Source organism: Phocoena phocoena, chromosome 17 (assembly GCF_963924675.1).
Source record: "Phocoena phocoena chromosome 17, mPhoPho1.1, whole genome shotgun sequence".
Lineage (NCBI taxonomy): Eukaryota > Metazoa > Chordata > Mammalia > Artiodactyla > Phocoenidae > Phocoena > Phocoena phocoena.
This window is the reverse complement of record NC_089235.1, coordinates 2,843,324-2,865,110: the sequence shown is the minus strand read 5'-3', so window position 1 is coordinate 2,865,110 and position 21,787 is coordinate 2,843,324. Positions and strand designations below refer to the sequence as shown.

General features: G+C 46.5%; 1 protein-coding gene across 1 annotated transcript in view; it reads left to right on the top strand.

Annotated features, from left to right (window-relative positions):
- ST18 (ST18 C2H2C-type zinc finger transcription factor) overlaps nt 1-17,651 on the top strand; it is a 64,051-nt gene extending 46,400 nt beyond the window's left edge. The window contains exons 13-19 of the mRNA XM_065895730.1: nt 2,135-2,197; nt 2,299-2,379; nt 3,289-3,510; nt 9,257-9,345; nt 12,461-12,564; nt 14,970-15,113; nt 17,511-17,651. Coding sequence (XP_065751802.1) covers nt 2,135-2,197; nt 2,299-2,379; nt 3,289-3,510; nt 9,257-9,345; nt 12,461-12,564; nt 14,970-15,113; nt 17,511-17,651 — 844 coding nt within the window. The remainder of the gene's footprint in view (nt 1-2,134; nt 2,198-2,298; nt 2,380-3,288; nt 3,511-9,256; nt 9,346-12,460; nt 12,565-14,969; nt 15,114-17,510) is intronic.
- Nucleotides 17,652-21,787: the final 4,136 nt, after the last annotated feature.

Here is a 21,787-nt window from a genome sequence, read left to right as displayed (position 1 = left end):
ATTGCAATGTGCTAGTAAACCACTATTTTAATAAAAATATTAATAGCATCTGAGCCTTTCTTACAGTATAGAATATGTATTAAATCTCTAAATGTTTGGTTAGAGAATCATTGCAGGGTTCTCTGGTTAGCTCGAAGAGATGTAGGCAGATTTCATATTTCCTTCGAGAAAAGCATTCACTCCCTATGTTCCGCCTGAAGATTGAATATAGAAGAATTTCTGTGAAAGTTCAGTGGGTTGGAGTTTAAGGAAAGGAATAATGTTCACATTCTTCTTTGGATTATTATCTTTCTCAAACTCTTGTTCGAGTAGAAATCTGAACCCGGGTGGGCATACAAGTGAAGTAATCACAATGACCTTGTCTACAAGAACTTTCAGGAAAGCAAATATTTTATGACAGCCTCTGCGTTTTATTTTTTTATAAATTTATTTTTTTATTTATTTTATTTATACGTTTTTACTTTTGGCTGCGTTGGGTCTTCACTGCTGCACGCAGGCTTTCTCTAGTTGTGGCGAGCGGGGGCTACTCTTCGTTGCGGTGCGTGGGCTTCTCATTGCGGTGGCCTCTCGTTGCAGAGCACGGGCTCTAGGCGCGCAGCCTTCAGTAGTTGTGGCGTGCGGGCTCAGTAGTTGTGGCTTATGGGCTCTAGAGTGCAGACTCAGTAGTTGTGGCTCGCCGCCTCAGTAGTTGTGGCTCGTGGGCTCAGTAGTTGTGGCTCACGGGCTTAGTCGCCCCACGGCATGTGGGATTTTCCCAGACCAGGGATCAAACCCGTGTCCCCTGCATTGGCAGGCAGACTCTTAACCACTGTGCCACCAGGGAAGCCCACCTCTGCGTTTGTATTAGTATCTGGCATTTTTTAAGGCAACAAAAGAGTGAGAATCTCTGTATATTTTTGCATTCAAGTGTATTTTAAACCCTGTTCCTAATTAGCACTCAAAGTAAAATTGGAATCTTCTTCCGCCTTCACTCCCCTGACTCCAAATTTAACGGTTGACTGTCAGTCAGAGTTATTGGTAGAGTTTCCACAAGACCTCTTAAGGTGGACCCTGAGGCAGAACAGATCAGGTGCAAATGTCCTAGGTTCTTTGGCAGGTGCATTAATCCACCAGGTCTCTGGTTGTCCCATCCACCACTGTTGTCCATCTGAGTGTAAGGGGTTATCATGGTGTTGGAGCAAATCAAAGGAAATAAATTACACACAGAGACGATTCGGGAACTCTTTTTTCTTAAGCAAAAGATAAGAACTTTGCATGATGTAGACAGAAGCCCAGCAGTAAGTTGTGGGTCGAATTTCAGATTCCTTCCAAAATAAGGTTTAACAACAGGGACCTATTGTGTAGCACAGGGAACTATACTCGAGACTTGTAATAACCCATAAGGGAAAAGAATCTGAAAAATTTTACGTATATATATATATATATATATATGTATATACATATATATATAAAACTGAATCACTCTGCTATACACCTGAAACTAACACAACATTGGAAACCAACTACACTTCAATTAAAAATATAAGGCTTAAAAAGAAGGCAAAAAAGAATGCAGGATAACGATGAATACGGTGTCTTCCAAGCATTGGACAGTAGTTAACACATCTTAATATTTCCTTTAAAAATGGATTCTTAGGGCTTCTCTGGTGGCGCAGTGGTTAAGAATCGCCTGCCAATGCAGGGGACACGGGTTCGAGCCCTGGTCCAGGAAGATCCCACATGCCGCGGAGCAACTAAGCCCGTGCGCCACAACTACTGAGCCTGTGCTCTAGAGCCCGTGAGCCACAACTGCTGAGCCCACGTGCCGCAGCTACTGAAGCCCACGCGCCTAGAGCCCGTGCTCCGCAACAAGAGAAGCCACCGCAATGGGAAGCCCGCGCACCGCAACGAAGAGTAGACCCCACTCGCCACAACTAGAGAAAGCCCACACACAGCAACAAAGACCCAACACAGCCAAAAATAAATAAAAATAAATTTATTTTTTTTAAAAAGGATTCTTAGCCAAAAACCAGTTCTGTACAAGCAAAGAGTCCCACAAATCCGCTCATTCTGTTTGACTGCTTGTCTCTGTGTGATTTGTCGTGACCCCCCTACCACTCCTACGCGGCCCCAGCTCCGCTCTCGTGTCTTCCAGGTGTCCCACTCCAGGCTGTGACGGTTCGGGGCACGTGACCGGAAACTATGCCTCCCACCGAAGGTAAGACTGACCCCATGCCCGAGATGGAAATCAGAGCGGTGGCAGCCGCGCCCGTGAGATCACATGCTTCTGTTTTGTTCTTTGTTGGGTCCGTATTTCAGCCTGTCCGGCTGCCCTCGTGCCAGGAAAGGTGGTGTCAAGGTGACCCCTACGAAGGAAGAAAAAGAAGACCCTGAACTCAAGTAAGTGTGACGGCTGAGGCGGCGGCATCAGGGCAGAGGCCACTTGTGGGACAAACGGGGGGACTTCGGTTGGGAGGCAACTGCGTGTTTTGTTCCTCACGAGGCCCTGGGAGCAGCATGGCAGCTCGGAGGCTGCAGAACACCTCGCCCTCCCCAGTGGTGCTCACACGGGTCTCTGATGGTGCAAAGGAAAGCAGGACTTGGTCCTTGCCCAGCGGTTTTAAAGGAAAGCAGCCTCGTGGACATGCCCTAGTGTGACACACATGGCTGTGGGCTCCCCTGAAACTCAAGGCGCAATTTTATCTAAAGCGAACTCCCTCCTCTGAGAAACATGCTTCAGGTCTTGGGTGACAGATGCAGACACAGGTGCAGAAATGTACAGAGGCTTGCTGGACAACGTGCAATATTTAGACATTTGGAAATCAGAACTCCCGTTCTCTGAGCCAGGGACTCTGTAATGAGGGAGAGCCAGTTGACACGTTAGACCCTTGGTCTTTGTTTGGAGGCAACGTAACCCGTAACCAAGGGCTTCCCTGGCTGTTTCTGGAGCTGAGAAGTGTGGCCACACACTTGACTCCACTCCTTCTAAACTGGTGGCAAGTCCCCTGAGCTCTAGAAGTCATTCTCCGCCCCTCTAAAGTGGGGTAACAGCGCCTCTGCCCACCAGGCGAGCAGTGAGGCTCACATGAGATAATGCATGACGGTTGCTTAGCTGGGAGCCTGAGGGCCATCACTGCTGCCAGCACTGCTGTCTCCCCGGTTGGAAGGCATCTGGTAGACGCCGTCGTTTCCGCACTTGCCCCCTGTGTGGTCTGCTCTCCCCACCACTTCCTCGTTCACTCGCCTCAGTGCTTCACCTGGCTTATCTCGTCTCTCCCAGCTGCTAACGACTGTGCTGTGTCTCTCCAGATGCCCTGTGATCGGGTGTGACGGCCAAGGTCACATATCAGGTAAATACACATCCCACCGCACGGCTTCTGGCTGTCCCCTGGCCGCCAAGAGACAGAAGGAGAACCCTCTCAATGGGGCCCCCCTCTCCTGGAAGCTGAACAAACAGGAACTTCCCCACTGCCCGCTGCCCGGCTGCAATGGGCTGGGCCACGTGAACAACGTGTTTGTCACCCACAGGAGGTAAGCTTTGCTGCTTTTTTTTTTTTTTTGCGGTACGCGGGCCTCTCACTGCTGTGGCCTCTCCCGTTGTGGAGCACAGGCTCCGGACGCACAGGCTCAGCGGCCATGGCTCACGGGCCCAGCCGCTCCGCGGCATGTGGGATCTTCCCGGACTGGGGCACGAACCCGCGTCCCCTGCATCGGCAGGCGGACTCCCAGCCCCTGCGCCACCAGGGAAGCCCCGCTTTGCTTCTTAATGTGTGGTTGCTGTGATTGTTTGTCACCTGGATTGTCCGGGGGAGGGGAGAGACCCCCTCAAGGTCACTAATCATAGCACCTTAGATGTCCAAGTAACGAGTCTTGCCAGATAGATATTTGACAAGTTTGAAGGATGGAAAATGTTATTTTCTCTATTTCTGAAATTCACTGCACGATTTTCAACCACTTGCGAAACTGTGCTTGTGGTTTTTTATTCTAAAATACTGCTTGTGCTGCTTTTTTTACTGGTTCTGTCAGTGGTTCACTTCAGTTCTAAGTGGTGATAGCTCCTCACTTCTGTTATGTGATCGTAAACTTTCACTTTACGTGTTTATGTCATGCCCTTCTGCTCGTCAGCTGGCTCCATTTCAGACCAAATGGTAGTTATTTTGCAGCTGGGAAGCTGTGAGTCATCCCCAGCGGCCAGAAAGAAAAGGACACAGCGATTACTAAGTACACGGAGGACAAGAGAGACTTAGAAAGCTCTTTCTAGCTTCACAAGGACTCAGTTCCTTCATCATTGAGTGGCATGTATGTCAACCAGGCTCTTTGTCAGGAGCACTGATCTTAAACCAGACTTTTGTCCACATTCTCCATCAAGGAGAGGAGCTAGCGGAATTCCCTGGCGGTCCAGTGCTTAGGACTCCACGCTTTCACTGCCAAGGGTGCAGTTTCGATCCCTGGTCAGGGAACTAAGATCCCACAAGCCAAGCGGCACGGCCAAAAAACAAAATAAGGAGCGGGGCTAGAAGGTTCACTGCACACATCTCTGGTCGTGGGGCTGTGGCACACGATGCAGATTTAGGATCTAACAAAGCTTCGCGAGTCCTGAAGCTCTGCTTATGGGCAGGATGCCAGGAGAGCAGAGCTGGTTCCGTTTTCGAGGTGCACACCAACGGTGTGAGGAGATGAAGTCTTCCAAGAGCTACACCTGCTTATGGAGGAAACCTGATCTCTTTAGGTGGTTTATTTTTTGATGGTTCTCAGATGCCCGGTCACGTTCACAATAGCGCACGTTGTTTTCTTCCGGGTCTGTACCGTCGTTTCCCATCCAGGAAGGACAGTCACACATCAAGTGAGCCTCATAGCTGCACAGCAGCTGTGCTTTCTCACCCCGGACCCTGTCATATCCATGTTGACATCGATAATGAAATATTAATGCCGGATGGTGGCGAGTGCATCCCTCAGTTAGAACACAGATTTCTCTTGAAAAATCCTGGAGTGGTTTTACATGATGACGCCAGGCCTGGTGAGGGTGTAGAGCTGCAGGGACCCTCAGAGCTGTAAGTGGAAGAGGAATTGGTAGAACCATGTCAGGAAGCTGATGCCTCAGATGTAAGGGAGCTGGTGAGGGTGCCCTGCTGTCCAGCCGCCAGGCGTCCAGGCTCAGTCCCAGAGGCTCTCCTGCACCCGGAGATGGAGACGGACGTGTCGTCTTCCCGGCTCCAGGCTGGGGACCGCCTGCCCGCCACCTTGGCCCCTGCAGCGCAGGGCACAGGAGTGGCTCCACCTGCAGGGCCTCGGATCCGTGTGGATGCAAAGGCACCGCGGGCGGACTTGGAGCAGGTGTTGAGTGAGACAGAGTGCTGAGGGATACGTGTGGTGGGATTCTGTCCCACAAAGTGAAAAAAACGTGTAGCAAAATCACGTTTTAAAAAACTAGGAAATTTTTCACCTGCAGTTGGAGTTAATGGCTGTCTCTGCGGGACAGGACACAGCTGTTGCTATGGGGCAGGTGAAGCTTCAAAGCGCGTTCTGTGTTTGAAGGTAAATTCAAGGTATGCCCCTCAAGGGCATTCTTTCAACTGCAAATACACGTTGTATGTATCTGTGTACATTACTACTTATTTCATAATAAGAAAAGGAAATTATGAGTTCAGAAATATGGGCTGCAGTATTAATGCAGAGATACTATTTTCTAGGAGAAGAAAAACAGTTAAGAATTCAGACAAATGAATAATTCAGATTTCACTGTTTTTCACTCTTGCTACTCTAAGGATTTAAGAGCCCAAATTTAACCTGGGGTATTCTCTTTGGGGTGGAATGCTTTTCTTTACTATGTGTAGGATTTAAACAAATAAGATAATAAAATACCTGGCTTATTGCCTGGTACCTAGTAGGTGTTCAACACAGACGATTTCCTTTCCCTTTTGTACAATTATATTAATATATATGTAGCTATGCAATAATTCATTAAAGTAGGACTGACGTGCTGGAATCACACGTACTGACCTACGATACACCTTTATCTGTCCTGTTCTCAACCCTGACGTCCTGACTTGTTCTGTTCTCTTTCCCGTCACTGCCAAAGGCCAACTGCTGTTCCAGGCTGCTCTGTCCCAGCAGACAGCCTGTTCTGAGTTCCTCACATGGCTTATCCCTTTAAACCCGTACAAACCCTGTAAGCTACAGGGACTGCGGTGACCCTCAGTTGACAGAAGAATCAGAGCACAGGGAAGTTCAGGGATTGCCCCCCTCCTGCACAGCTCACAGCATCGGGGCCCCAGAGCCCCTCTCCCGAGCTGGGTACCAGCCCATCCCTGGTGTTTCCTGGATCCTCCCGACCACGAGACACTCGTGCAGACTTTCCTCAGCCGTCCTCTAAAGCAAGTTCTGTAACTTTTCCCATTTAAGATTCAGCAAAATGGGAATAATTACAAAAGTTACCTTAGAGGATGGCTGAGAACAATTACCTGTGCATTACATCAGCATTTTGTTTACATACTAATTACTTTAAAACCTTTCTTTAAGACTTCATGTTACAGACTTCCACTTTGAAAGAATAGCAACTGAGAAGACAAATGATATTATATTAAATACACATCATTATGGATGTCTGCAGCTTTAAAACCAGAAGTCCTGTGACTAATAGAACTCATTTAGTGCCACGCCATAACTGTAATTTTATTGAGGTTTACTAACGTATTATAAACAATGATGTCCACCACACAGATCTGTCACCTGCTGTTTTACTGTAACAGGGCAGATGAAGATATAGTTTTAAATTGCCTTCCCCTGGGGCTTCCCTGGCGGCGCAGTGGTTAAGACTCCACCTGCCAATGCAGGGGACACGGGTTGGAGCCCTGGTCCGGGAAGATCCCACATGCCGCGGAGCAACAAAGCCCGTGCGCCACAACTACTGAGCCTGCGCTCTAGAGCCCACGAGCCACAACTACTGAGCCCGTGAGCCACAACTACTGAAGCCCGCGTGCCTAGAGCCCGTGCTCCACAACAAGAGAAGCCACCGCAATGAGAAGCCCGCGCACCGCAACGAAGAGTAGCCCCTGCTCGCCGCAACTAGAGAAAGCCTGCACACAGCAACAAAGACCCAATGCAGCCAAAAATATATATATAAATGAATAAATTTTAAAAATAAATAAATTAAAAAAAATTTTTTTTAATCTTTAAAAAAAAAAATTGTCTTTCCCTGCCTTCATAGAATTGTGAATTTGGTCCAAGCCATATAAAGCATGTTTCTCCTGCCTTACAGAACGGAGCCCGAACCCCAAAGGGGACGCCCAGCCAACCTCCCTGTTTTCCTGAGAGGCAAGGCTGAGCCTTGTGGAGGATGTGGCATCCTCAAAAGGAAAGAGGACATTAAAAATATTTTCTTGCCCCAGTTTTCTTAAATTTAGGATTTGTTTTATATCCTGGAAGATACAACCACATTGGGAGGTACAGAACATCCAGTGGCATTTTTTACTTTTTTTTTTTTTTTTTTTTTTGTGGCACGCGGGCCTCTCACTGCTGTGGCCTCTCCCGCCGCGGAGCACAGGCCCCAGACGCGCAGGCTTAGCGGCCACGGCTCACGGGCCCAGCTGCTCCGCAGCACGGGGGATCCTCCCGGATCGGGGCACGAACCCACGCCCCCTGCATCAGCAGGCGGACTCTCAACCACTGCGCCATCAGGGAAGCCCATCCAGTGGCATTTTTTAGACCAAAGCCTCCCTCCCGTCACTTAACTGTACTCGGTTCTAACGCACGTGGTTGTGGAGTTTCACTAGCATTCCACACGGCTGTCCTCCCTGGACGCTCACCCTGTGTTGTCTAAACAGTGCAGACCCTTGACGGGAGAGACAGAAGTTCTTGGGAGGTATTAACATCCATCTTGTTACAAACCTCCCACAGGTGACTTTTAAAATCCAGTTTACCAGCCAACCATTACTCCTGTTTGTAACCATTTGTCAGAACACAATATGTGACAGAAGACAAGACAGACTTGTTCAAACTTTCCAGGAAAAGAAAAAGAAGATAATGTAGCCTATAAAGGCCACTCTTTTCAGCGAGCAGCTTCCAAAATAGGAAAGTCAGGTTCAAAGTTCAGTTTGTGCTTTTCCATTATTTTCTTTTCCTGTGTAAAATATTTCATAATTTATCAAATCTTGGCAACCCACAGAGCCTTCCTTTTATATGTAGTATTACATATCTATTATTGTTTTATTTCATATAATCTTAATATAGACCAATTTTAAATTCTTAAGAAAAATATTCATTCTGCAAACATTTATGAAGGGCTTTGTTTCAGAAATATTCTCCTTTCACTCTGCCAAGTGTTCCAATCTTTGGATGGAAAATGATTGTTTCATGCATGAATTGTAATCAAATTTCTCTGGGAAAAAATATTTTCAATGGCTAATTATCATTTTTAATTTTATTTAAAAATGGTATCTCCAAAAATATAACCAAATGACAAAAGAATGAATGGCTGCATAGAGCAACAAAACCATCTCATCACGTGCTACAGGAAACGAGTATCGTTCAATGTTGTCATTATCATTTTGGTGTAATTTAAACAAAACATGACATTACAGGAAGGACGCAGGTGTGAAGGGGGTGGCTCTTCAGGAAAAGCGTATAAAGAGCCTGCCGGGCAGCGCACTGCCTGGGCAGTGAGGCTGCTTAAATACACCTACAGCCCTGTCTTTTCTGTTCCTTTCAGGTAGAGATTCTTTAATGAAAAATGATGTTTACAAGTTAAAGAGTAAATTCGAAACTTTCCCCTACCCAAACTGGATTTGCCATGAAGCGGGGGGGAGGGATATTATTTTGGGCTTGTATCAATTTGAGTCATTCTGTAAAGATCAAATGACAGTGTGTATACAGACAGGAAGAACTAGATTTATTATTCATGGCATTTTTGACTCATCTGGAACAAGTCTTATGCAAAATGTATACATACCGTTTTACATTTACGGTGAATAAAGTAACCACTACTAAAAAAAGGCCCTTACATGAATGCAAAGTAGTAACATTTTAACAAAATTAATTCAGTGATAATTATCAACAGTAGCTATTTGTATTTTGATTTGAGAAAAAAACACAAAACACTTTATTTGAGGGATTTTGCTTTTGTTTTAATAGATATTGTTACGTTCTGCACAGAGACTGCAGGTTGTAATGTAATGAGTAGGCAGGCAAAGACTTAAAGAGTAAGTAGTGAGTACAGAATTTTAATTTTTGTGAGAAGTAATATGTGTTTCACACATCGGTATAATTTCTCTTCTCACAGCTTATCTGGATGTCCTCTCAATGCACAAGCCATCAAGAAGGGCAAGGTCTCTGAAGAACTAATGACCATCAAGGTCAAAGCATCTGGAGGTAAGAGGGCGGGGCGGGGCGGCCACCCCCGAGGTCTGGACCCTGGTCTCCGGCGGGTCCCATGTCTAAACCATCCTCCGTGCGGGAAGTGCTATTTGACTAGGCAAGAAGGAAGCTTTCCTCAAATTTGAACTAAACTATAACTTTCTCTAAAGAACAATCTCTTGGGTTTTTTCCTTACTTTTTTTTTTTTTTTTTCCTTGATCGCAAGTGACATAGGGGTGACTGACTAGTTGGTTTGGAAATGGCTCTGATATATCAGAGTTCCATCACTTTCATCATAGGGACCAAGAGCTATTTCGAAGGACAGGCCAGAGTCCTGGTGCGAACTCGTCAGTCACCTGTAGGTGGGGAAGGGGGCTTGTTTGCTGTAATGTATTAGGTCATGGGGGCTAGAGTTCCTGATGACAATGTTAAAATGCTGAAATATGTATATTTGTATACTGTGTGATGTTTTCAGAGAATAGCCCAGTGACCTTGTTGTGACCTCTAGTGGCCTCTAGTGACATACAGCACAGAGAGTGGAGCTCGGGGAGCTATTTCAAAATGTGTTGAGATTTAAATGAGATCCAAAACTTAAATAAAAGATACAAATAAGGAATACTTTAGCCATCTTTGAGAAAAAAGAAGGTACAGAACTTCTTTTTCAGGGATCAATTTTAAATGTTTGGCAGTATTATGTTATGAGGGTAAAATTTCCATCTTGGATTTTTCATAGGGATGATGAGAGAGTGGAACATGCTGCCTCTGTCACCCTTGGGGGTCAGATTCACAGGTGATGTGATTAGGGCAGTTAGCAGAGCATGGCGACATGTGACAAAGGGTGCTTGAAGAATAAAGTTTCCTGGGAATACTCAGGCTTGTGAACACAAGTGGTATCTTGAGAAGATGACTTAGGTCACGAGAAAAGAGAGTCAAATTCGGAATTAGCCGCCTTCAGATGTGCGTGTTGACTGGTGTGTTATTTTTCCAGAAACTTGTAGGTTGAAAGGTCAGTCTAGAGCAGGACGATTTTTTTTTCATACATAAAAAGGAATATAAACACAGCATGACAAACAGGTATGTAATGTTCTTTTGCTACTGGACAAAATGCCTTTCTGCTCTCGTTTATGCTCAGGTCTGCAGAGAACAGAGTTCAGAGAAAATTCTGTCTTCTAGTTCTCAGAAAAATATGTAAGATTTTGGAGTTGTGCCGAACCCACCCCAACGCTACTGATTTTTCAGTTGGAGTTTTGATTGCTGTGAGAAAATAAAAGTGTAAATGTGGTGTTGCAGGTGCTAATTGTTTTAAAAATCAGGCTGATTCAGTTAATTTAGTGGTGTCCATGTCTTAGGTTTACCTTACTTTTTAATAAGGATCTCCAGCAGAGAAAGCCAAGCGATGAGACTTTTGATGAATTAGGGTGCACTGGCTGAACTTTTGCGCTTCAGTCCTGAAAATGATAGTTTTTTGTATGAGCCTGCACGTGTGTGTGTGTGTGTGTGTGTGTGTGTGTGTGTGTGCTCCTGGTATAAGCCCTCTATCAAATTTCAAGCTCTGGGCACCTATGTTTGAATCCTTAAATTCTGCTGTACCCTCGGAATGGTATTTTTGTGGAGGATCCACATGGTTTAATTTAGCATCTCTATCTCTGTTTCTCTACATACCTTCCTAGTGTCAACCCCCGACCACAGTTAATACACACAGTGGCTGAGCTGAGGTCTATATTGGATCTTCCTGTGTCCCTCTGATTCTTGAGTACTTTTCTTGAGTTCTCACCAGCACTATCTCAGGCGTGTGTTGTTTCCTTCGAAGACCATCCTGACACATCTGGGAAACAAAGGCAAAACAATTACTTTGCTTTGGGGATTTTATCTGATGGCGTCTTTAGCACACGGGTAGAACCAAGCCGGGGACTGTGACCTGTTGTTACTTTATTTCTCCGAAAGCATCACTCCATCTTTTAAATCCGTGTGTGACTCTTAAAAAGAGTGGCTTGTTTCCAGGTTGTGCTTCCGTGAAGAATATACCACGTGCACCTTACACATCCTGCTGCTGTAGGTTTGTCTCAGGTGTGTGCCTAGGAACGGCGTTGCTGGGCCGTGGAGCGTGTGAGGTCCACCTTCAGTAGGTGAACTGTGCTCCAGCGACCCAGGAGAGTACCAGAGCCTAGAGCTGTTTCGCACAGATTGTCGGCTCTGCTCACGCATTGGTCTCACTAAATCTAAATGCTGGCATTCGCATTTATCCCGCTGAATTGTCATCTCTTGGTTTAGAGTCATCATTCTGGACTGTTGAAATGACCTTAAATCCTGCTTCTGGCATCCTGATCATGAGCTCCTCTTCCCAGCTTTTTAAAATCTTTAAAATGTATTCATATTCCTTCTCTAAAAGGATGATGGGAAAATAACTCCCGTGCATTGAGAACCCGTTGTATGTTATGTTTTATTGCGTTGATTCTCACAACGTTTTACTGAAGCACAAGGACGTGAAGTAAGTGACGCAAGTTCAGGAACAGGAGCCAGGCAGCGTTCAAACTCCAAAGCCACACTCTCCCCGGACGCCATTTGCTTCTGATCCTGGTCCGGGGAGAAGCCGAGCTGTGTGTCCCTGGGCTCGAGCCCACCTGCCAGGACCCCCCTCTGCCTCTAATAATGGCTCATAAGACCCCATGCGTTTGGTCGTTACTCAGCACCATCCAGGTCTTCCTGTCCTGGCAGCATCGCACAAGAGAGAATGCCCGGGCTTTGGAGCTCAGGCAGGCTCTGCCCCTTCCTTTGGCCCCGGGGCATGTGATGCGGCCCCGTCGGGGGTCACTGTGGCCTCCTTTAACCTCTGTGAAGCTCTGGCCTTTGTGGGGGGAAGGAAGGGTGATGACACCTGCCCCACAGGGTCCAGCAGCAGACCTGGAACACAGCAGACCTACATTAAACGCTGGGGCATTTCTTACTAAGGAAGAAAATCCTGCAACTCTTTGAACCCACTTTTTAAGAATCTTGAATATGGGTAAAAATTCAACGTTATAGATTAAAATCTCATTTTCACTTAGCAAACCACAAACTCAGTGTAAAAGGGCTCAGATTTGTCTCAGTCTCTTATTTTCTGTTTGAACTAAAAGAGTCTGACTTTTTACAGGTGTAGAGAGTGATGAAGAAATTAGGCATTTGGATGAAGAAATAAAGGAACTCAATGAGTCCAACCTTAAAATTGAAGCAGATATGATGAAACTCCAGACGCAGGTAAAAAAAAAAAAAAAAAAAAAAAAAAAAGGAAGAAGGAAGGGAGGAAGCAGTGAGGGAAGGGATGGAGGAAAGGAGAAGGCAGGAGAGCAATGAGTTATCTTTAGGTAATCATAGTCCTAAATGGAGGGAACACATTGAACTATTAAACCCTATGATAAAAAACAAACTTATCAGACATCCCTGGTGGCGCAGTGGTTAAGAGTCCGCCTGCCAATGCAGGGGACATGGGTTCGAGCCCTGGTCCGGGAAGATCCCACATGCCGTGGAGCAACTAAGCCTGTGCGCCACAACTACTGAGCCCACGTGCCACAACTACTGAGCCCGTGTGCCTAGAGCCCGAGCTCCGCAACAAGAGAAGCCCGCGCACCGCAACAAAGAGTAGCCCCCGCTCGCTGCAACTAGAGAAAGCCCGCACGCAGCAACAAAGACCCAGCACAGCCAAAAATAAATAAATAAAATAAATTTTAAGAAAAACATACGGATCTTTTGCAATGAACACACAGAGTGTGTCTCCTGTACACGATCCTTGTGAAGGCTTGAATACATGGATCACGCTGGACGATCACTGGTTTGGCAGCTGTAGGCCAAACTGCTCACGTTTTTGTCCTGGGTTCACCAAAGGCTTTATCAGCAAGTAAGACGATCTTCCTATAATTGCAGAGCCTCTGGAGTATGTGGTGCTTTAGAAGAACCGTCATGAGAAGATATGGGAGGCCTTAATTTTATTGGAAATTCAAGTAAAACAATGCAACTTTTTAAATTTAATTTTTCTAGAACACCTCTGAATGAGTCAGTCTTTGATAGAAATGGATCTTTTCCCAGATTTTCCTGACATTCTTTATTGAAAATTCAAGCAATTTCTCAATTCTGCATTCTCCTGGGTCTGCCCCAGCCCCTGATTAAATTTACCCACGAGGAAATTAAAAGTTCAGTCCAGGATTTGTTTTTTGTCTTTTTTTGTTTGTCTGGTTTTTGGCCGTGCCCCAAGGCTTGTGGGATCTTAGCTCCCCGACCAGAGATCGAGCTCGGGCCCCAGCAATGAGAGCACCGAGTCCTAACCACTGGACCACCAGGGAACTCTCCAGTCCAGGATTTTTAAAAACACTCACAATAACTCTATTGCAATAAATCAGAAGGAAAAGAATGAGACAATGTTAAGTTGAAGTGTCTTTCTCCCTTTTCTCCTTTCCTGAAACGTGGGGTTTGGGCCACTGAGGTTACTGACTCTCAGAAGTCTTCACTCACAGGGGCCTAAAACAGAAGCTTTCAGTCCATCTGAAAAGCAAGTTTCTGCGTGACCACTGTCATAATCTTCCATTAATAGCAATCCAAGCTACAAAGAGAGCGTCATGCGTGGTTCTCGCAATCATGAGAACTTGTCTTGAGAACGTTCGTGAAGAAAGCAAAGGCCTTGCCCTCATGGAGCTTACAGTCTAGAAGGGGAGGTAAACGATAACAAAAAATCAGAAGCGATAAACTACATCGCACGAGGGCAGGGCATGGGGAGAAGCAGCCAGGGTTCGATACAGAGAGGAGAGAAGGAAACATGTGGCCAGACTCGAGGAGCTGAGGCCATTAGCCAAACAGGAAGGGGGAGGAGTGTTTGCAACAGTAGAAACAGCCAGTGCCAAGCCCCTAACCCTTGAGAAGGCCCAGCGTTTTGAGAAATAGCAGAGTGAGTGTGGCTGCAGGTCAGTGACCTGGGGGTTATAGGAGGTGGGTCCCCGGGGACACACAGGGCTTCCCAGGCCCTTTTTAAGACGTTGGTTTTTATTCTGAATGAACGCAGAACCATTACGGGGTTTAGAGCCAAGGGTTAACACGATCATATTTGACCTACGATCTGCCTGACATTTGAAGAGACCCGCGTGGGTAGGTGGGGTGAAGACAGGTCAGCAAGAGATTGGGTGGTGCCCAGCCGGGTGCAGGGCCGCCCCTGAGAAGGGGTCACAGTCACCACGGCGGCTACTCCGGGGGAGCAGCAGTGCAGGTGGGCACCGTCTCCATCCTGGGCCCTCTGACGGGGGAGCCCAGTGGACATGAAGGGCGAGAGAAAGCGCTGTTAGGGACGCCTCCCAGGCCTGGGCAGCGAGCAAGTTGCCATCAGCTGGGAAGGAGGGGGCTGTGTAGGGAGGGTTTGGGTAATAGCGAAGGTTTGCCCTTGAAGTCCGCCTTACAGCCACGTGGAGGTGTGGATCTGCAGAAGTGGGAGAATCTGGGCTGAAGAGCCGCACTTGGGGCTGTGGTTCCGGCCCTCAGAGCGAAGGGGAGGGGGGCGGGGGGCGGGCAGGGCTGCCGCTTTCTGAGGACAGGCGGCCATAGGCCTGATCAGCGCTGGACCCCGCTGAAGCCCCGCCCTTCCAAACCCTGCTTCCCACATTCCCAAGTTCTTTCCCTTTCAGATCACGTCTATGGAGAGCAACTTAAAGACGATAGAGGAGGAAAACAAACTGATAGAACAGAGCAACGAGAGTCTGCTGAAGGACCTGGCGGGCCTGAGCCAAGCCCTCATCTCCAGCCTCGCTGACATCCAGCTCCCACAGATGGTGAGTCTGAGGCCACGCGGCTCCGACCCAGGGCTCCCCTTGCTGGCGAGCCGTCACCCAGGGCTGGGGCGGAAAGTCGGCTCCGAGGGGACAGGCCACCCACACTTCATCCCTGGGAACGTTATGGATATTTACGTTAACCCTATGTCACGACCAAGGGCTTCTGATACCGCAGGAGCCATTCACAGATGATGAGGGTTTATCTGAAACTAAGTTTATAATGGAAAATGAAAACTGGAGGCCAAAGTTCCTGCTCTCAAAATTTGTTTCCAAATGGAAAGCTTGCTAACGTGGCTTACACAATCTGAGACCCATGCTTTCTTTTTTTTTTTTTTTTAACATCTTTATTGGAGTATAATTGCTTTACAATGGTGTGTTAGTTTCTGCTTTATAACAAAGTGAATCAGCTATACGTATACCTATAGCCCCATATCTCCTCCCTCTTGCCTCTCCCTCCCACCCTCACTATCCCACCCCTCTAGGTGGTCACAAAACCCCAAGCTGATCTCCCTGTGCTATGCGGCTGCTTCCCACTAGCTATCTATTTTACATTTGGTAGTGTATGTATGTCCACGCCACTCTCTCACTTCGTCCTAGCTTACCCTTCCCCCTTCCCGTGTCCTCAAGCCCGTTCTCTACGTCTGCGTCTTTACCTAAGTATGTTCTTCATATATATAGGTACTCCTCATATAGAATAAAAAGCACAAGAGTGAGCAAGGAATCCTATTTCCAAAACCTAAACATATGCTTGAGGCATTGCAACTATTTAAAATTCATAGAAAATTGGTTTCCTTTACATTTTCATAAATATAATAAACATTTGGAAGAGGGCTGCATTGTTGAATGCTTTCCATTTCCTCAGTACAGGCATGTTTAGGACAAGTTTTCTAAAGCTGCAAGTTTTATATACAGAAGGGTTTGAAAAAGCAGCCATTTAATAAAGAAATAGGATTGGTTTTCCTGAAAGCAAGAAATCTCGCAATTTGTCCAACTTCCCAGCATGGAGCCCTCATCTTCACCAATTCCAAATACGTCTCCTGACAATAAGAAAAAGAAAACAATATTTTTTTTAAAAAATCAATAATGTAATAAAAAAGAACCCAAAGGAAAATAAATGATTACTTTATGGCCAGTATTAAGGTAATTATTGAATATTATTGTTATATTATTTCTTGTTTTGTTATATTATTTCTTAACATTTCTCTCATACTTCAAATTCGTATTCTGTAATATTTTTTTCTTCAGTGGCGCCATAAAAATCACTGTTACCATGCAAGATAAGTTGTACTTTGTATAGTTTCATACAAGGCACTCTCGCGGTGATTTGGGGGCAGGTCCCACTAAATGTTCACAATTTATTTAGAGCACTGGTCTCCCATCTTATGGGGGAGGGATTGGAGGCTCTGAGCCTTACGTCATTTGATGGAGGTTCCAAAGCCTGCACAAGCGAGGTGGCCTTTATCACTCTGCCATCCGGGTCCTCGTCCAGCTAGAAACTCGTGACACGGCGAAGGCAGAAATGACAAGGGAACGGAGAGCAGCGTCAGGCAGCTGGTGGAGTCAGTGCTTGGCTGGGCACAATGAAATCAGCTCCACGTTGAGAAAGCCGAGCTCTTCGGCAGCAGCAATCACAGTAATACCCTTCGTTCCTTTGCACTGAGGCCTTTTACAAGTCCCTTCTTCCACGCTTCTTGTGCAGTAAGTAAGGCACGTTTCCAAAAAGCTGGGAAATGCAGGCCCAAGAAGTGGCGGAGCGGCAGTTCCCCCGGCCGCTTGTTCCTTCCACTCGTGCAGTTTCCACGCTGCGAGGGGCCGCTCTATTTGAGCCACCACGTTAGGGACAGGAGGTGCCCACACACAAGCAAAGAGCAGGGCGTGAACAGACCGGACTCTGTGAATCCCGTATTCCACCTGGAAAGACAGAGAGAGGGGGAAAGCCTAGCTAGGACCCTCAAGGCGGAGATGGACAAAGGAGTCTGACGATGAAAGAGGACAGTTCCCACCAGACAGCTGGTGACACCTTGTCTAGCCTCACAGCCCTGAAACCCCGGCCCAGGGCTGTCAGAGGAAGCTTCTGGACGAGCAGAGCCCTCCTCCTGCCTGGCCCACACCCGCCTTCTGCAGACGAGGTCTCCATGCTGAGCACGTGCATGTGAGGGAGGCCGAGAGCCCCTCTCGGGAGGAAGGTGCAGCTGGGAAGGGCCCAGCCCAGCGGCGAGACCTCCACCTGGTGTGGCTCCAAACTGACCCCAAAATACGCCATTAACTGAGTGAAGAGCGCACAGCCGCCTGCATCCCTCCCTGATGCCAGAGTCACGGTAACCCCCGTGGACTTGCTCCCCTTTTCCCAGCAGCCTGGGTCACGTGACTGATGCCATGTGTTTTGTCCTCCTTCAGGGGCCCATCAGTGAGCAGAACTTTGAAGCGTATGTCAACACGCTCACAGACATGTACAGCAATCTGGAGCGGGACTATTCCCCAGAATGCAAGGCTCTGCTGGAGAGCATCAAGCAGGCGGTGAAGGGCATCCACGTGTAGGAGCACAGCGCCACGGGCTGCAGACTCTCCACCGGCAGCCGCGTGTATGGATCTGGAGGGCCCCCGGCCGCTAAGGCAGGCAGGCGCCGTACTGCATCTACAATTGCAACATTGCACTAATTTCCCCCCACCCCAGCTAACGTGAAAAGGAAAGAAAACCTATGATAGACTCTTTGGATGAAAAGCAATGCAGTCAAATATTAGATCTTATTTATTTTCATATGCTTTCCTTTTATTTCTTCATTGCACTCTTTTGGGTTCTTTTTGTACAGTATATGTAAAATAAACGTGACATTTTTATATTTTATTTATTTCTAATCAAAGAGTTTTTTTATCTTTTAATTGCATTTTGAAGTCTGCCATATTTTTACAAGTGTGTTTATTAATTTATTTTCCAATAGAATTTAAATAGAAATGCTCTTCTCAAATCACATACCTTGCTGGGTTTAAAGGAGAAGGCAGACAAGGATGAAGGAAATCCTTGTCTCCGGATTGCACTGTGGTCCGGTTCGACTTTTACTGTACACTTCTACCCCAACCCCTGTCCCACCTTCACTGGCTTTGTGTTTATAAACAGGCTTAGGTGAGGTGTGCAGGAGGGACAGCAAGATAAAAGGCGCCCACTCGTGGGATGTGCGCCCTCACAGAAGCACAGTAGACTGGAAGACAGCCCGTTCCAAATCTGTTAGCAATAATTAAACATAGCAATCAGCAAAGTATTCGACTTGGCTGTACGGTTTCAATTCATCTTAATTATTTATTTGAAATGGTTTAAAGAAACAAGCTTTTTCAGTGATGCAGGTTTGTCCATTTGTTTTTCAAGTCACACCAGACAGTGGGCAGCTCTGACCCTGAGATGAGAAGTAAGGCTTGACGTGACCAGCCAGGCTTTCCTGCCACACGTTGTCACAATATACAAGGGACGATATTGATGTAGATTTGTACTTAGCCAATGTAAACGCATCCAAATGGAAAACTGTGTGGATACCATATCCCCTGAAATAGCATTTATCTTACTGGGTTGACTGGGAAGAAATGGAAAATATAATCACACATGCAAAAATGGTACCCAGATCTGAGTCGTTGCTTGAAACACTGGCGACGTTGTCTCAGCCTCCTTAGGCAGCCAGACAGCGTTCAGTCTGACAGAAGTCCTTCTGCAGAACAACAAGTGCTACAAAGCACACACACTCACAACCCACAGACAGACACACTCACAGACACGAAATTGAGCCCACAGTCTCGCATTTCTGGGTGGATCAGAGTTTAGTAGTTGCTATAGGAAAGGCAATGTCTATTTCAGGGATTGTAAAGTAGTTAAGCATTGTTTCAAAAGTTTTTTTATATTTATTTTTTTTAAGAAAAAGGTATAGACAACCAGCTAAACTGCCTTTTTGCTGTGCACACACCGCGGGTGTGCAACGTGCCTCTGTGTAAATGGGCTTGATTTCTGTGCTGTAACACAGTGTTTATTTTTCTTAGCCTCCTGGGTGTGTAGACTGAATGCGATGGCGCTCGCAGGCTTGATGTTTTCCACTGTTATTGCCGTTACCGCACAAACTACAGCACCGTCCACGGTGATTTCACCCCATGATCCTGGTCATTGTTCTGTATTAAGTGGGGCTTATCTTTGGTTTGGGGTTCATTTGAACCCTGACTCTTAGTCTAGTGAAAATGAGATGTCTGTTCTTAGGTAGGAACGGTGGGTATTTAAAAATCAACTTTAAAAAAAAAAAGAGCTACCGTGTGTGCTGTCTATTATAAACGGGACACCAAACAAAATTTTCTATTAAAGTTATGTATTGCAAACATTTTGCTACACAGTCCCTGATAGATGCACACAGATGAGTTCACTTATTACAAAGACAGAAGTTTAATTTGCTAAATATTTTAACAAGTTTGTTATATATTTTATTTAATTTAAAAGAAACCCCTTACCGACCTATGTATTTATTATTATAATTTACTGTGACTTCAAGTTCATTGATTTGTGTTTGCGTAGTTTGAACAGGACGTTTCTGTGAAGGATGTTTGTATTTATTTGCCTCCTTTGTACTTGATCTGTTTTGTAATGTGCACTGAATTTTTTTTTCCTTTCCACTATGTTAATGATCGATACTGTAAATTGGGTCTTTTGTAAACAACAAAAAGGCAATGATGTACGCATTTTTTTAATTTGAAGTAGTTTGTACACTGTTTCTTCAAACAATTAATATTTCTTACATCAGAGCAACCAACTGTGTTCAGTGCTGTACATTTGGTGTATGGTAGGAAATAAAAATTGATAAGAGTTTTGCTGTGGTCTTTCTTGAGCTACTAGAGGCACTTGTGGCCATCCCATGGTAAGCACTGTGCCCTCCCCTCAAGGAGCTCAGCGTGGGGAGTGCACAGCTGAGCCTGTGAGTCGCTCTGATGCTCTGGGGTCTGCCAGTCTGCTTGGCTTATTTTTTCACCCCAAGTGGACGGGACTTTTGCCAGTTGGTAGCTGCCCCAGCCTGGGGTTCAGTAAATACACGTGCAAACCAGCAGATGCCTCTGAGATCAGGAAACCTTTGCTTGTGCCAGCAGGAAATTCACCTGCATCTAGTGAGCAGTAAAATAGAGGCCCCACCCTCCTGATGCTGACATCACTTTGAGTGCTGAGTATATCTGTGCATTCCTGTAAGCCAGTTGAACACAGATTCAAGGAAAATAATCAGTTGTGGGGTTTTTAATATTTATTTATTTATTTGGTTGTGCTGGGTCTTAGTTGCGGAAGGCGGGCTCCTTAGTTGTGGCTCACCAGCTCCTTAGTTGCAGCATGTGAACTCTTAGTTGCGGCTTGCATGTGGGATCTAGTTCCCTGACCAGGGATGGAACCTGGGCCCCCTGTATCAGGCGTGTGGAGTCTTAGCCCCTGCGCCACCAGGGAAGCCCCAGAAAATAATCAATTCTTGACAGCACCTGTTTGGCTTGCATGTTTTTCCCTTCTCATGTTAAACAGATTAATTTTCCCGTTTCTGCTCAGTTTTGCACATCTCTAGGCCTGGTTGCCGTTTATACTCAATGTGGTTAAAAAAGAGGAAAAAAAAAAATCCATGTCATCATTGTGATAAAGCAAACTCGAGTGAAGGGGAGTCTGGGTCCCCAGAGGAAAGCCAGGGTACTTGGGTAGACCTCTGAGTCACAGGGGTTAATGCACAGTTTATATAGCTTGCTTTTTTTTTTTTTTTTTTTTTTTTTATGCGTTACGCGGGCCTCTCACCGTTGTGGCCTCTCCCGTTGCGGAGGACAGGCTCCGGACGCGCAGGCTCAGCGGCCATGGCTCACGGGCCCAGCCACTCCGCGGCATGTGGGATCCTCCCAGACCGGGGCACGAACCCGCGTCCCCTGCATCGGCAGGCGGACTCTCAACCACTGCGCCACCAGGGAAGCCCTATAGCTTGCTTTTAATCACCAAGTTTATGTGTGTAAGATGTGCCTATGATCCATCCCGTAAATGGGTCACAGGTCGCAAGTCTGCTCAGTGGTTCTTAGCGCCCCTCCTTGCAGAGAATGCGCGTCTCGCCCTGCCTGGGATTTTACATCACTGAGCAGTGTCTGCAGGGGTCACTCGGCGTGGCAGAAGAGGAGAACTGGTCCTACGGAATTAAGAAGAGAACAGTAAGAGTCCTATGTTCATACGACAGATGTTTTATCAGAAGGCGTGTGTGCCAGGCCCGCCCCCACGTGCGTTCAGCCTGGTGGGGGAGGAGAAATGAGTGGTGGGTACACAGGCTCCCGCGGAAACACTGTGCGGGGTACCACCTGCCTCTGACTTCCTGGGGAAAGGGCTGGTTACAGATGAGCTGGCAAGTCGGGAGAAAGGCATTGAACAGCGCGAACAGCACGTACAGAAGATGACGGTGAGACAGTCATCCACGGAGCAGGTAATTCAAACATCCAAAAGTTAGTGAGAAGTGAGGCGAAAAGCCCAGGTAGGTAGGAAAGGGAGTCATATTATAAACATCCAAGGTAAAGAACTGTAATTTCCACACGCAGACCCCAGAATACCAAAGAAAGATCTACAACCAAAGAATGCCAAGATCGGGTTTCCATGAGACAATTTATTCCATCAATTCAAACAATTACCATTTCCTACCTGAAGGCAACAAAAT